At 41.0% G+C, this 17,288-nt stretch overlaps 1 protein-coding gene across 1 annotated transcript in view; it reads left to right on the top strand.

The window, feature by feature from the left end:
* The window catches only part of NUP155 (nucleoporin 155), a 37,607-nt gene extending 30,383 nt beyond the window's left edge, over positions 1-7,224 (top strand). Inside the window, exons 32-35 of the mRNA XM_072416609.1 lie at positions 56-166; positions 2,084-2,220; positions 3,203-3,309; positions 4,052-7,224. Coding sequence (XP_072272710.1) covers positions 56-166; positions 2,084-2,220; positions 3,203-3,309; positions 4,052-4,193 — 497 coding nt within the window. The 3' untranslated portion in view covers positions 4,194-7,224. The remainder of the gene's footprint in view (positions 1-55; positions 167-2,083; positions 2,221-3,202; positions 3,310-4,051) is intronic.
* Positions 7,225-17,288: the final 10,064 nt, after the last annotated feature.

Genomic DNA, 17,288 nt, shown 5'->3' with positions numbered 1-17,288 from the left:
ATCAGTTTTTAGTAGTTAAAAGTTTTTAACAGGATGTCTTATTTTTTCCTTTTAGAATTGAGTGACAGCATTGCAATGGGCGCTGCGGATCGGATGCAGTCCTTAAACCTAAAGTTAATAGCACTTGGCAGGATCTATGTTGGCAACCCCCGATACTTCCCTCTAGGTGAGTTGGCTTATCTGTCATACATAGATAGTAGTAATCTAAATCTGGAAAAGAATAGAATTAAAATAAATTTTTTAAACTATGTATTGTTTTAACATTTGGAAAGATTGTATTTAAGTGTTTCATGTGTATTATTTTCAGCAAGTGCATCATAATTTGTGCTTCTTTTCACATTTAGCAGGCTTAACTATTTGATTGAAGCAAAAGCTGAATACGGTTTAGATGAGGTATTAATATGTTCCAGATAGGGCAGTGGTCCCCAACCTTTCTGACGGCTGGATCCGGTAACATAGAATAAAATTTTGCTAGGGCCTGATATATGTACAGCTTACACTCCTCTGCTATTCTCAGCAGTTCGGCCTCCTGTCAGCACACTAGCTGTGAATAGCAGAGTAATGTAAGAGAGCCATTGTTCTGTCAGGTGGCAGAGCTGCTGGGAATTGCAGAGATGTCTAAGCCGTACATACATTGCTCTGTCATTCTCAGCATCTCCTGTGTAAGTAGTGTGAGGAGAGCTACCCACACTCCCGCTGGTTGCGCTCCTGCTGTCACTAGCTTTAGAGCAGTGTATGAAGGGCCTTCTGCCTCCTGTCATTTGCGCCCCCCAAATCACCAGCCAAGGACCGGCATTGGTCCACATCCCGGGGGTTGGGGACCACTGATATAGGGTATATGAAGAATCAAATGGAACAAATTACAATTGGGACAGTAGTACTTTCTCTATTAGAAATGCCCTGCAAAGCTAATGTCATGGGTAAACCCCTATATAACATAAAGGTGTAAAAAAATTAGATGACCTCAATTTTACATGCAACTAGTTTAAATTCCTGATTTTAATCTCCTCTATATAGCAGCAGATAAGGAATAGGTGCTTTACTGAATCAATTGTACAGCAAGAACATGCTGACAAAAAGAGACAGCAGAAAAAAAAAACCTCACAAGTCTATTGCCTAATCACAGGTTGTAAATAGCTATCTCTCTAAACTTCAGCGGTAAACAGCAGGTCATTAGCCTCTTTGTTATATGTGACTGAGCTGTGTTAATTACAGGACTGAATGTAAAAAAAAATCTTAATCCTTTTGTAGGTGGAACTGTTCCTGTGCATGGTTTTTAACATTCTTGCTTGTTTTTACCACACACTATGGCTTAATTAGTTATCTGCTGACCTCTGACATTTCTTCTTGCCTGGAAGTGATGTCAGTTTGTTTGCTTTTTAAAAGCGGAGTGTTTTTTTCTGGTGTACCTGCCATTTAAATCACAAAGGAGATGACTGCAAAGATTGTCTCCCTTGAGATCTTGTTTATGACATCTCATGTTCATTATCTGTAGATTTACCAGATCAGAAGGGATATGCTGTACAGGTGATTGAAAGTCCTTCCAAATCCTGAATTTTACATTATCTCCTAGAAGTTCTTTCTTCATTCTGCTCAGTCTGGAGACACTGAATGGCTGCCTCAAAAGGGAACAATAATATGTTTAATTTATACAGGCTAGTAATTATTTTTCATCAAACAACGGAAGAGCAGTAAACCATAAACCAGGGATCACTAACATGTCTCTGCCCTAAGTAGATTGTACACTCTGAAGACCTTCAATCTGTATAATCCTACAAAGTGAACCTGTTGGGACAAACACAGGAGCTGTCGTTTTGGCTTTATATTTAGTAGTGCAAGGTATAGTAAGGGCCAAGTATACAGACTTTCTTTTGCACAGCAGTAAAAATATATTACTGCTCCATCTGTCCATTCCCACTATAGTCCAACAGTGTAAATTAAGTCCTGGGTAGACATAAATAAGAAGCCTTTGACAGGTGAAACATCTCAGCTGGCATTCTGCTTTAAAATTATGATTTTGCATACTTTTTTTTTTTATACTAACCTAAACTTATTTGCGTTTTTTATTTTTTTTTCTTTGAAGAATTTTTGGTGCAGTACCTCGAACAACAAGTGTGCACATTGAACTGGGATGTAGGCTATGTAACTCAAACCATGCAAGAAATTGATGTGACCATTCCAAAGTTACTTGAAGTTTATGACCACCTGTTTAAAGCAAGGGTAAGTGTATGAGTAGGGGTGTCATATTTGCATCTTAAAACCCACCTTTGGGTATCATTGGTAGCCCTCATCCCTGTCTCACAAATTAAAAAAAAAAAAAAACAATACTAAACCCCTTTAATTTGCCTGACTCAAACCCTCCCTAACACCTATTTTAAGATTGAAGTCATTGAGATTGGAATGAACTACGGGCATGCCACTGACCATTCTCATGGCTACGCCTTATCATAATTTCACAATTCCATTATTATTATTACACAGTATTTATATAGCACCATCATATTACGCAGCCCTGTACAAAGTTCATATTCTTTTAATAAAATTTAAAAAATGAATAAATAAAATTTAATTTTTCACTTCACTGTATATAAAACAAATATGAGTTTTATTACTATGTGATTGTTTATTTTATGCAGTAGTGTGTGACTTTTTTTTACCATACAGTCATATGTATAATGTGATTGTTCACACCAGGGAAATGTAGTTATTATGTATAGCCAGTAGTAGATAGTCACAGCTTATCTAAAGCCTTTTATTTGGTTCTAGCTTATTTTACCCTAAACCATGTTATTTTTATTATTACACAGTATTTATATAGCGCCGACATATTACGCAGTGCTGTACATATTCCATAGTCATGTCCCTAGCTGTCCCTCAGGGGAGCTCAGAATCTAATGTCCCTACCTCAGCCATATGTCTTTAATACAGTCTAAGGTCAATTTTGTGGGGAAGCCTATTAACCTAACTGCATGTTTTTGGAATGTGGGAGGAAACCTGCTCAAACTCCATGCAGATAATATCCTGGCCGAGATTCGAACCTGGGACACAGCGCTGCAAAGGCCAGAGTGCTAACCTCTGAGCCACCGTGCTGGATGTTGCTTACATCCATCCCCCTTTAGTTGAATTTCATGCTGATAGCAGTGGATTCATGTGTTGCTGTGTATGAATGTGTAATTCTGATATTCCTCTATGCTCTGTTTAGGACCCTTCCTGGAACAGAATGAAGAAGCCATTACACCTCTTAGACTGTATTCACATCCTGCTCTCTGGATATGTACAAGACCCCAGCAAAGTGCCAAGTTATGAAAGGTGAGAGCAATAACTTTTAGGATAATTCATTTGGGGGTGGACACAGTAGAGTTATGGCTATAGCATTATGTGTCAGTAATAGGAGCATGGTCAGCCAGATACAATCAGCTGGCAAAAAGGGTTTACCACCTAGACCTAATGCTGCAGGGTGGGGAGTGGAATCAACACTGATTTGAATTTGAAAATATATGAAATTATTTAATAAGAAACACTGTAATGTTGTTTTTATTATTAAAAGACTATTTATGTGTCATTTGCTGCTGTAAACAAATTAACACTGACATCATATAGCTTCAGGTCATCTGTAGGCTAAATGGTTGTCAGCAAATCCTCCACCCTGCATGTTAAACCAGCCCACCTAGTGATTTCCGTGACTAGGAACCACCTGATTGGTTCCTAGTTGAGGGTTTGGAGATTTTGGGGTCAGTTTGGCACCAACAGCCACCAGTTATTCAAATTGTCTACTAGAAGGTCTGAAGAGTACTTTTATTAAAATATCCCAATAACAATCCCTAATGCTGGGGATAACTGAATACATTCTCCCTGTGTGAGAATCGTTGCGTGGCTAATGGCTCTCAAACCTAGCCGTCGCTTACTTCCTTGGTCATCACTATAGGGAACCTGTCAAATTTTTATTTAGACTCTTGGCAGGAAGAAGTTAAATGTAAGAGTTTTTTTTTAAAGCATATATATTTTTATAACACAAATTATATTTGTTTATTTTATTTATTTATTTTTTTAGACGGAGGTTTACTACGATTTGCTTGGATGACATTGCTTGCTATCTCGTTGAACTCCAGTCCATGGACCCAACCCCTGCAGTACACACACGCATTGGGAACTTCAAATCATTACAAGCTAAACTAGAAAGATTGAGTTCTTGAGTGAGGTTTAAATTAGTTCCCTCCCAGCCAGCAACCATGAACTGAATAAAAGTCGGTGGCAAGCCAATAAGCACTTAGAAAGGATTAAACTGCAGATGTCTTCAGTCTTGGCTCCTTCTTTGGACAGAATTGTGTGTGCCTCTAATGTCTGGCATGCTAACTCCAGCTGGTCTAGCACAGAGTGGGGTTTGTAAGCCTTTGGATAAATGCTGTTATTTTTGCAAATATAATTGCAGAGATGTGAAAAAAATTATATTCTGCACATTTGGTCATGGTGCAATTTACCAGTTGTACATTAGCAGGAGCACTGCCAACATACTGCATTTTTATTTCATTTACACCAATACCTGTTCTGCATTTGTACAAATTAAAACACCAGTTGTGCCCCAGAGGCCAGTGAACAGAAACGCTGTCAATTGTGCACAGATAAAATCTTCGTAAACTGTCTCGGATCACAGCATGTCTCTGTTCATTTGGAATCCTGTTGATAATTTTGTCAATTCTATAAAAAAAAAAATTTTACTAAACTTTGTGACAATTGCTGGATTCTCTTGTGCTTCTTGTGATTCTGGTTTTTAGAAAATACTCCCGCTTCATGTACAGTATTCCTGATTTCCCATTCTAAAGTGAAGTTGCTTGTTGGCCCCATTTAATGCTCACTGATTGAGGCTGAACTCTAAACTTAAAAAAGACAAACATGAATGCAGCTCTATATTTAGCAATTCATAATGTAATATTTTGGATAGTGAATGACAATTTCAAATTCAGTGAATAACTGCATTTGACCTAATATCTGTCTCTAGCTGTGCAGCACTACAGTGTTACAGGAAATGTATGTAAGATTGGTGGCAGCATTCATCCAGTATACTATTGAACAATATTGGGAAAACTTTCAAATATGGGAAAAGTTTACTTTATCAGCCCAGGAGCTGTACATAGGACCATGATTTTCCAACAACTACCTGACATATGCCAAATTGACACCTCAGTGCCTGCACTGCTTCCAGGTTCTGGAGTGGCCGTCACAATTTTCTCACCCTAATAGTATTAAACCGCTTTGGATGTCTTAAACATCCACAAAAGAAACATCCATTCAGCAGCAGTGCTTGAGGTATAATAAAATGTAAATTACAGATACATCAGAATAAACAGCTAATCCCTTTGTGTGTTTTGCCCTAACTGCTGTTTTTTAATCTGGTCTCTGTTTCTCAGGTCTTTAAACTGATAAAATCCTGTATTGGGACACTATTGTCACATTTACATGACAGTCAGCCAACTAACATTTTTTGGAGATCTGCAATTGTGACTTCCAAACTTCTTTCATACCAAGTCTATTTTAAAGTTGAACTCCAGACAACTAACTTCAAATGAAAAAGTAATTGTTTTTAGCATACTTAAACAAGGAAACATATATTCTAACAGTGCTTATAGGTAAAGGGAATGATAGCAGTGACATACTTGAACAAATGGTGCTTGATATTGACATACTGTATTAATTCTCATAATATTAAATACTGAAAATAGAGATTTGGTGAGTGGGGAAAAAAAGTACAACCCATTATTTACCACACCTTTCAATCCAAAAATGTGAAATAGGGTGATTTATATTTTTGTACCAATAATTAAAAACCTCCTTAGACACCTTTCAGACTTGCGGTGGATAATCACAGTTAGCCACTCTCCGGCCCAAAGTGAACTGCTGCTATGCACACATGAACAGGAAATCACGTTTGCATGCGTTGTCCTTGTTTTTACAGTGGCAGTGCAGTTCTTGTTTCGGAGGACGAAAAGGAACGGCCTGACCAGAACCAACATGTCACTTCCAGGAGCTGTGCTGCAACCTCAGCACAATACAAAGGCAACAGCTTCAACAAAGTGGTTCTCAACTGCTCCTGTTGTTTTCCACAAGTCTAAAATGTCCCTCGGAGAGTATGGTTGTGGAACCCATCACACATGCAGGGTTTGAAGTCCTCCTTGCGCTTGATTTGTGTGGGGTCAAGTTAAAATGAGCTCTCTAAGGCCTTTTTTTAAATGCCTGTAATTTTTCAAATTACTTTTTTTTATCTAGGAGTTGTCTGATGTTAAACGTCTACAATAACCCCAAAATTATATTGTAGGATAAACAGTTTACTCTTAAAAACTGTCATAGTGCATAGATCTACAATTGGATAAAACTGCATCAAAGGTGTGCCAGATTAAAAAAAACCTGTATTTTCTAAATGGAACATTGAAGCAAGTTTATAGTTTTTTTTTTTTTGGAATATACAGGCAAGACTGATCCTTCTGGATGAAAGTGCTGGGGACTGTTTGAGAGTTGTTTGTCCAAAGTACCAAATTACATTAATGGCAAATTGAAGGCAGCATTTCGGAAGAAGGAAACTGATGGAGATGTTACAGTTGGGCATTGATTTGTGCTTTTAGGGCCTGGGCAGCTTGTAGTCACTGGACCTGATTTATTAAAGCTCTCCGGAGAGGACAGACCTTCATCAGTGAAGCTGGGTGATCCAGCAAACCTCAAATGGGTCTGGTTCAGGATTGAAAACATTTGCTAACAAATAGCAAATGACTTTGAAGAAATCTATTTCCGGTTTGCTGGCTCACCCAGCTTCACTGATGAAAGTGTATCTTCTCCAGCCTTGGAGAGCTTTAGTATATCAAGCCCAGTGAGTCAACTATGAACTCTGCATTATATCAAAGTGTGCTGGATGGGAATGTGAGGGCATCTTTCCAAAAGTTAAACTTGAAAAAATTCAACAAAAGTATGATCTGAAGCACAATGGCTAATCCACCAAGAATAAAATGGAGAGCTATTAATTGGCCTAGTCAAAAAACTAATTTAATTACCAGAAAAATGTTGAGGATTTTTAAATGGATAATGAAAGTAAACCCGCAAACACTGCAATGGAATACGTTTAGCATGAAGGGTACAAGAGGACAATGCCAGCTTTTAGGGACATGTGTACTTTCTTTTTCCCAAATGCTCCTCACATCTATTATTATTTATGTTGAATAAAAAATTGAAAAAGCAAAACGTTCTTAGTGTTTTTATTTTTTTCTGTTTTCAAGTACCAGTATATCACATTTTACTGTAGGCACTGTTTAAATCAAGACCTAATGTTTGCCTGTTTTGTTGAAAAGAACATTAAATTCCATGGGGTGTATAAACTTTTTTGACGACTGTACATTCATGTGAACTACATTGCTTAGCACAAGACTTGCAATTACAACTGATCCTGTAATTCAGAAATGATGCAGCCATTTCCAGGTAATATAAACAAGTTAATAACCCACCGCAGCCTGTGACTAGTGTTACCAATGTTGCATTGATTTTTAGGTCATGTTCAGGTTCCTATGCTCCAGAATAAAAAAATATATATATTTTTAATAAACACATACCTGTGTCAAAGGATGTGTATAAATCTGCTTGGGTTTCATCTTTATCTGTAGGGATTTTCTGTGCGAGTTCCTGAAATTAATTGTCAGTTATATTCTGGTAGGATGTGTCGTGTCTCATTAAAGTGTAATCCCTTTATTGTATGACGTAAAAGGCAGAATAGAAATGGAGCAAAAGATGAGTGTAAGACACAGTTTAGTCTTTAATTACATTGGTTGAAACTGTCCATTAAATTGAACCAGTGAATAAAAAAAATAATTGAAATCTTGCATCCACAGAACCCTAACCCCCTGGCTGATGCAGAGGAAAAGATAGAGATGGCATGACCCAATTTGAAAATATATCTACTGAATAAAAAAATAAAACCATTTATTTCTCATGCTTTCAAAATGGAAAAAGGCAATTTTATAGGCAGTCAGGTGAAAAAAAAACATTGTATAGAAGCAACATGGTGGACTGAATATCACAGGGGTCCCCAATTTCCGGGACCATCTGACAAGTGGGTCATGGCTCTCGCCGGTACACCCCCAGGGGGTTTAAGAACCATGAACCATGTCTCACAGGCTCAGAGCTGCAATGGGAGAGTATGGGGGGTTCTGGCATCATGACATCACTATGGGGGAGAGTTTCTTGCCCTTTGAGTGACACCCGGCTCCCCTGCGCATGCGCGGTCTGGAATCCATGTATTCAGTGGTCCGCGTGTTCCAAAAGGTTGGGGACCACTGGAATGTCAGATTTACTGGCCAAATGTGCTCACATAATGCACTACATCTGATTTCCCCTTATCTCTGGATTTAGAAAATGGGAGGATAAATCAGAGGTGACCATGTGATATCCAAGGTAGAAAGAACAATAGAGGCCAGACTACATTTCCCAGCATCTCTGCTTTAAAGTACAAACCAAGTGTCAACACTGTGAGTTGTAGTGAGCAAAACCTCAGAAAACTAAAATGCACAAGAGGTCCTATGAATGCATAGATTGGTACACAGCTACAGACAAACAGCTTCTCCATGGGTTTTAACATTGGAAAGGCTAAATTCCATAGATAATACTTATAATTCACACTAATCAACATGCATATGATTGCTTCCTGTCTGATCATTCTTTTCAAGTTTCTTTCAATGGTAATGCCTCCTCGCCCACTCTCCTCCCTGTTGGTGTTCCCCAAGGGTCAGTCCTTGGACCGGTTCTCTTTTCTCTGTACACCTTCTCTCTCGGTAGTCTCATATCCTCCTTTGGCTTACAGTACCATCTGTATGCTGATGACACTCAAATCTATCTGTCCACTCCTGACCTGTCTCCCTCAGTCCTGGATAAGGTCTCATGCTGCCTGTCAGCCATCTCATCATGGATGTCTGACCGATTCCTGAAACTCAACCTGGATAAAACAGAACTCATCAACCCCCCTTCATATTCCAAATCTCCCCCTGACATATATCTAACTGTAACAACACTGTTATTCGGCCCTCTCCTCAGGCACGCTGTCTTGGTGTCACCTTTGACTCTGCCCTCTCATTTACCCCCCATATTCAGAACATTTCCAGGTCCTGTCACTTTCACCTACGCAACATCTCCAAAATCCACCCCTACCTGTCCTCTGAGACCACCAAACTTCTTGTACATGCTCTTATCTCTCGTCTGGACTACTGTAACCTCCTCCTCTCTGGTATTCCACTAACCCGACTCTCTCCTCTACAATCTATCATGAATGCTGCAGCCAGACTTCAAATCCCTCCACAGTTATTGTCCCACTTACATTTCTGACCTGGTAGAAAAATACTCCCCCAGCCGCTCTCTCCGCTCCTCCAATGACCTACTAATGACTTCCTCACTCATAACCTCATCACACGCACGGATACAAGACTTCTCTGGAGCTGCCCCAACTCTCTGGAATGGTTTTCCTCATCTTATTCGGCTTGCTTCTACTTTCTGCTTATTTAAAAGAGTGCTCAAAACCCAGTTTTTTAAACTTGCTTACTCATCTTTTTCTGTCTCTTGAAACCATCACTACTTCCCACCACTACATATCTCCCATCCTATTGTGTGTTACTTCCCCCACCTAGTAAATTGTAAGCTCTTCAGGGCAGGGTCCTACCCTCCTCCTGTTTCACTGTCTGTATCTGTCTGTCATTTGCAACCCCTATAAAATGTACAGCACTGCATAATATGCTAGCGCTATCAAAATCATGTTTATTAATAATAATAATAATTATATCAATTATGCATTGATGAAAGGAGTTTATTCATGTTTTCACTGATATACCCAGTTGAAGCTACCTTCTGCCAAGCCTGCTGGGGTAAAAGGCAAAAAGTATACTCCTAACACCTAAATCTTTTAAATATCCAGAAATTGTTAATGGGAGCTGGCAAGTTGATACTATCTTTTAAACTAGTGAACACAAAGAGTTGGGCATAGAATCCCTGGACACGTTTAAATATTCTGCTATGGGGTGTGCCTAAGCTGGTAGCAGCAGGCATTTAGAATTTTTGTTGATATAGGTTTCTCCTAACTGCCCTGCACAAAAAAAAAAAAATCACCATGTTGTGTTATTGAACATATTCCATTTATCAAAGATGATTAAACCTAACTGACTTTTTGGTGTCACATTCATCCATTGTTTGTAACCCAGTCAACAACCACTCAAATTATGAATTATAATACTAACATTAGGAAAGTGAAAACTCTACCTCCTCAACTTATACTTATAGACAAATGGCACAAAAAAGAATGATGAAAATATTTAAAGACACTAGTGATGATAGAAAGCAGTTTTGATCAGTGTGTCCCAATGGAACTGAAAAAAAAATAAAGCAAACTAAATTTTGTTTGAAAGAGTTAGAAGTAAAGCACATCTAATAAAAGTGTATTGTAAGAATATATTAAACATAGAGCCAAAATATACCAAGTATACATTATAGCAAGGCACCTAAAGAACAACATGGTCTCTAGTCTGCTAGAAAAGTAAGAAAACACTGACTGAGCTAATTTTTTTTTTTACTGTATAGACATGTATGCATTATAGGCATGGATGCTGCATTGCATCTGTATTATTATTATTATTATTATTATTATTATTAATAATAATAAACAGGATTTATGTAGCTCCAACATATTACACAGCGCTGTACATTAAATAGGGTTTGCAAATGACAGACGAATACAGACAGTGACACGGGAGGAGCGGACCCTGCCCCGAAGAGCTTACAATCTGTAGTTTAGTTTCCAGTGCTCCATGAACCACAGAACTTTGAGAACTACTTCTATCTACAGATATAGGTAAAAAAACAACTTTTATTGGTTACTGAGAACAGCACTAGTTGGTACTTGTTACCCACAGGGACATTTCTTCATGCCATAAATAAATATATATGGAATAATTGTAGTGTATGATGCTGCTATAAGGCTAGCTGTGTCAATGACATGCCCTGTGTTGCTCACATTTTCTTTGATTCGTAAAGTCAAGTGAGTCACCCAGAATATTGAAAACACACTAACAACAGCCATGATGGTCAGCGCTGCTCTGATTTGTGTTGTTATAGAGAGATTTGCAGTGAAAGTTTTCACCAGCAAGGACTCTTTATTGTTTCTTCGGTATGGACCAGGAGGTTGGACTTTGACATCTAGGGCACATTGGTCTTGAGAATAGGTGGCGGTGTAAGTCCTATTTGTGTTACAAATTTGCTGATCTGCATTTCCATCTACAAAAACAGTGTCATTGTCAGGGATTAGATGTAAATGGTTGTCCTTCAAGTTACAAAGTACAGTAGTTTGAGATTTTTGAATTTTGTTAACCATGATAGGGTTATAAATTATGCTTGCAGAAGGACAATTGTGATCTTCTGCATTCACATTCTTTTTTTCAAAGGACTGTAAGAATTTCTGGATGAGAACTCCTTTGTCCACATTGTTTATAATCATTTTTACTGCTTCTTCAGGCTTGGCTGGTAATTCCTCTGTGTCTACAAAATCAAGTTCTGTAGCTGGTAAAGGGAGGAAAGAAAGCGGTGGTTCATAAATCATGTCTTTTACCTCTCTGCAGGAACTTGATACACCACCATTGTGGCCCTCAGAACCTTTATCCGTGGTCCCCAGTTGGTTTCCACAAGCAGGTACCGGTGAATTTAAAGCTGAAGTTCCTTTATTTTTAGTACATTTCAAGGCAGTGATGCGTTTCCTGTTGTGTATTAAAAACAAGACGATCCTCAAGTTGATAAAAAACATTCCAATTATTGGTAGGGCATTGGCTAATAAGAGATATATTATGATATACAGATTGTACTGGAAGTTAGAAGAAAGGTGATCGTGGCAGCCAAAAACCCTTGCAAGGGCTGGTTTGTTTTCATCATGCTCATCATCCTTTATCATATGCACGCTACAGAAATACAACAATGGTGTGCTAAAAACAATAGACGCCAACCAAGCAAGGCTTATGGAAATCCTCAACAAACGTATTTCAGTTTGCTGAACAATACTGCAATTTTTAGGGGTAGACCCAACAACCTTGTGAAACCAAAACACACTCATGGCAAAGGTAGTAAGAATACTGCTGGTCATGGAAAGGCTTGCAGTGAACCAAAATATCTTGCAGTAGGACTCACCCAAGTACCAAGTGCCAACAATTTCCACCAAGATGCCGGGAATGTCCACCATGAAGTTAGTAAGTAGATTTGACATTACCAGGTTGATCAGAAGGATTTTGTAGGGTTCGATCCTGCAGCTTATGGAAGGCATGGAAAAAACTAAAAGTGCCATATTCCCAAAAATTCCAAGCAGACAGAACAATATTCGGAAGCAGACTGCTATAAGCTTAGGCACTTGCATCTCCATCTTCCTATTGCTAGCTGTGTAGAGCATTTGAACAGATATATTTGGATATCCTACTAGCACCCAACAGGGAGGATTCACCCAATTATAAAAGTTTTCCAATTTGTTGGCGCATAGAAGTCTAATCCGACTGTACGTCTGAAAGATAATCCATTATGATGACGTTGTGTAAGTAATTAGGACACTTCACAGCCACTTGATGAAAGGAACACATTTGTGCAACATCTTGTTATACGTTGAGAAGCGTAGCGGTTAGGTAAATGTGCCAGCATTATCCGATAAGTTGAAAGGGGAAATAAATTAATGTAGGTCCCAGCAGGCCATCAATACATCATTAAAGTTTTTTTTAATGTAGCTAGTATGTCTGAATGTATTTTAGTATCATGCTTTTTCAGTCCCTGCACAGCAGAACTCAGAATGTAGGAAAGTGAAGCAGGAAAAGCCAATCAGGTGATTGTGTAAGAGAGCTGAATGAAAGAGAAATAAAATATGTATTAGAAATCTTCCTTTACTGTCCAGGGTTCAGGGGTGCCCAGAAATGTTCTCCCACAAATTTTTTTAGCCGGGTGAGAGAAGTGGGCAGGAAAGAGATAAAAAATGTAGTGATCCCAGTTTCTTTATGTCATAGGTATTCAGTAACCCCTCTAATTTTGTCAGATTTCTACCATCCTATTATACTTTGATACAACTGCCCGCCAGGTGGGGCAGGCACAGGTGGGAGCGCGTGCCCTCTCTTTTTTTGGAAATAGGCAAACGTGGCTACTTTTATTTTGCAAATTATTGTTTTGTGGTCCGTAGCACTGGCCGGTCTGCGACCCAGTGAGGTCAGGAGAAGGACCCCGCTGGGGGGGGTGCATTGGCCAGAGCCGCGGACCATGTTTCCCTTATGGAATTGCAGGCTCAGGCAGTGGGCAGGTTGTCTCTCTGAAAACACCTGTCCCACTCTCCCATCACAGGCTCAGAGCTTCTGGTTCTGGTATCGTGACTTCACTCTGAGGGAAGTTTCTTTCCCTTTGAGTGACACATAGGCAGGGGTATAGTGTGGCGGGCACATTTACATTACAATGATGCGCATGTGTGCTTGCCATGAATAGTACTGCCCCCTCTTCTTTTTTTACGACTAAACCCCTGCAGCTTGCCCTTTAGTGTGTCCCATTTTTAATTTTTTTTATTATACCCCTACTATTCAGTACCTCTGTATCCAGTATCCAGTTCCACTTCTTATTGTCCCATGTTTTGTAAAGAGAGTAATTGCTTATAATAATTTAAGCTTGGTTCACATTGGCATTTACCGTATTTTTTGCCGTATAAGACGCTCCGGAATATAAGACGCACCCAATTGTAAAGGAGGAAAATCTAGAAAAAAAGATTCTGAAAGATTATTCCCCTTCTGATCACTCATGTGCCATTCATACTGGTATTCCCCTTCTGATCACTCATGTGCCATTCATACTGGTATTCCCCTTCTGATCACTCTGTGCCTTTTAAATTCCCTTTCTGATCACTCTGTGTCATTCAAACTCCCCTTCTGAACACTCTGACATTCAAATTCCCCTTCTTTTCCACTGTACGGCAGTTAGGACAGGGAACAGCAGGTGGCGCTGTGCCGGCTTCTTTCGCTTTGCTTTACAGACAGGAGAAGACACAATGCTGGCAGAGGAGAGGAGACAGACGCTGCATGCAGCCAGAGACACACGCAGGATCAGGTATCGGGTGAGTATATTATTTTAATTATTTTATAACACATTTGTCGTATAGGACGCACCCAGTTTTGGGGAAGAAAAAGTGCGTCTTATATGGCAAAAAATACTCTTCTCCCTAGGGGCCGTAGGGGTTCTTCTCCCTACGGCCAGGCACCCAGGATCGGTAAGAGGTGGTAACTGCTAGGCTTTTTCAGGCATTTGCAAGGGGTTGCAAAGCCTAGCAATTGATACCAGGGATGAGCGAGAAGGCCTATGAGAGTCTTGCAAAAATTTCACATAGAGAGAGAACAGTGGCAACAAGGGACAATACAAAAGCTACAGAGGACCTTGTGGTTTTCCAGAAAATGCCAGGCAAAATGCCAACAGGCAAATAGGATTTTTGCGTTATGGACAGCCTCCAGAAGGCAACACAAACAATAGGACATTGAGAAAGGGTGAACTCAACCCACTAGCAACAGTTTCTACCGTCAAAACAGCAGGAGAACGCATTGCTATTTAATGTACGCACCCTATTTATTTATATAGCTGCATAATTTGTTAACCCTATATAAATCCCGTTTATTGATAATAATAATAATTGCTAGCTGGCATCATGACCTGGATGACATGTGTTAGGAATGCCACCCATAAAGTTGTGAACAAGTAGTGCGGTGACATTAGGCAAAAGGCGGTGGGTCCTGGGATTGAGCATAGACCGCATTGTTAACTGGCATCTAGTGCTGGGTGTAGTTCATTGTCAATGCCATCCACAAGTGTACAATTTTAGTGAATGGAGCACTGACAGGCAGAAGCAGCAACAGCAGGAGGAGGAGGCCGTGGGCCCTGAGAAGGAGCGGGGACCGCATTGGTAACTAGCATCTACAGCTGGGTATAGTTCCTTGTCAATGCCACACAGAAGTGTACAATTTTAGTGAACGGAGCACTGACAGGCTGCAGCAGCAGGGGGAAGAGGCCGTGGGCCCTGAGAAGGAGCCGGGACTGCTTTGGTAACTAGCATCTAGAGCTTGGTTTAGTGCATGATCAATGCCACCCAGAAGTGTACAATTTTAGTGAATGGAGTACTGACAGGTGGCAGCAGCAGCAACATCAGGAGAAGGAGGTGGTGGGCCCTAAGAGGGAGCGTGGACTGCATTAGTAACTGGCATCTAGAGCTGGGTGTAGTGCATCATCAATGACACCCAGAAGTGTATAATACAATTTTTGTGAATGGAGCACTAACAGGCGGCAGCAGCAGCAGGAGGAAGTGGTGGGCCCTGAGACGGAGTTGGGACCATTTTGATAACTGGCATCTGGAACTGGGTGTAATGCATTGACAATGCCACCCAACCAGAATGGTATAATACAATTTTATTAAATGGAGTACTGACAGGGGTCAGCAACAGCAGGAGGATGAGGTGGTGGGCCCTGGGATGAGGCGGGGACCACATTGGTAACTGGCATCTAGAGCTGGGTGTAGTGCATTGACAATGCCACCCACCCAGAAGTGTGTAATACAATATTAGTGAATGAAATACTGACAGGCGGCAGGACTAACAACAGGAGGAGGAGGCGGTGGCCCCTGAGAAGGAGCAGGGACCGCATTGGTAATTGGCATCTAGAGCTGGGTATAGTGCATCATCAATGCCACCCAGAAATGTACGTTAGTGAATAGAGCACTGACAGGTGGCGGCAGCAGCAAGAGGTGGCGGTGGGCCCTGAGACTAAGTGGGGACCATATTGGTAACTGGCATCTAGAGCTGGGTCTAGTGCACTGACAATGCCACCCACCCAGAAGTGTGTAATACAATTTTAGTGAACAGAGGACTGACAGACGGCAGCATCAACAGCAGGAGGAGGAAGGCCCTGAGATGGAACGGGGACCGCATTGGTAACTGGAATTTAGAGCTGGGTATAGTGCATTGACAATGCCACCCAGAAGTATACAATTTTAGTGAATAGAGCACTGACAGGCGGCAGCAGCAGCAACAGGAGGAGGCAGTGGGCCCTGAGAAGGAGCGTGGACTGCATTGGTAACTGGCATCTAGAGCAGGGTGTAGTGCATCATCAATACCACCCAGAAGTGTACAATGTTAGTGAATAGAGCACTGACAGGTGGCAGCAGCAGCAGCAGCAGGACGAGGTGGCGGTGGGCCATGAGACTGAGTGGGGACCATATTGGTAATTGGTATCTAGAGCTGGGTCTAGTGCATTGACAATGCCACCCACCCAGAAGTGTGTAATACATCTTTAGTTAATAGAGGACTGACAAGCATCAGCACCAACAGCAGGAGGAGGGCCCTAAGATTGAGCGGAGACTGCATTGGTAACTGGAATCTAGAGCTAGGTATAGTGCATCATCAATGTCACCCCAAAGTGTACAATTTTAGTGAATGGAGCACTGACAGGCGGCAGCAGCAACAGCAGGAGGAGGCGGTTGGCCCTGAGACGGAGCGTGGACCGCATTGGTAATTGACATCTAGAGCTAGGTGTAGTGAACTGACAATGTCACCCACCCAGAAGTGTGTAGTACAATTTTAGAGGAATGGAGTACTGACAGGCAGCAACAGCAACAGCAGAAGTAGGAGGAGGTGGGCCCTGAGAAGGAGGTTGGTTGGTTGAAGTGCATCATCAATGCCACCCCGAAGTGTGTAATACAATTTTAGTGAATAGAGTTTTGACAGGCAGAGGCAGCAACATCAAGAGGAGGAGGGGGTTGGCCCTTAGACAGAGCGGGGACCGCATTGGTAACTGGCATCTAGAGCTGGGTGTAGTGCATCATCAATGCAACCCAGAAGTGTACAATTTTAGTGAATAGAGTACTTACAGGCAGCAGCAACAGGAGGAGGCGGTGGGCCCTGAGACGGAGTGTGGACTGCATTGGTAACTAGCATCTAGAGCTGGATGTAGTGCATTGACTATTCCACCCACCCAGAAGTGTGTAATACAATTTTAGTGAATGGAGTACTGACAGGCGGCAACAGGAGGAGGCGGTGGGTCCTGAGACGGAGCATGGACCGCATTGGTAATTGGCATCTAGAGCTGGGTGTAGTGCATTGACAATGCCACCCACCCAGAAGTGTGTAATAAAATTTTAGTGAATGGAGTACTGACAGGCAGCAGCAGAAGGAGGAGGCGGTGGGCCCTGAGACGGAGCGGGGACCGCATTGGTAGCTGGCATCTGGAGCTGGGTGTAG

The sequence above is a fragment of the Pyxicephalus adspersus genome, chromosome 6 (assembly GCF_032062135.1).
Source record: "Pyxicephalus adspersus chromosome 6, UCB_Pads_2.0, whole genome shotgun sequence".
Classification (NCBI taxonomy): Eukaryota; Metazoa; Chordata; class Amphibia; order Anura; family Pyxicephalidae; genus Pyxicephalus; species Pyxicephalus adspersus.
This window is presented reverse-complemented; position numbering and strand designations above follow the sequence as displayed.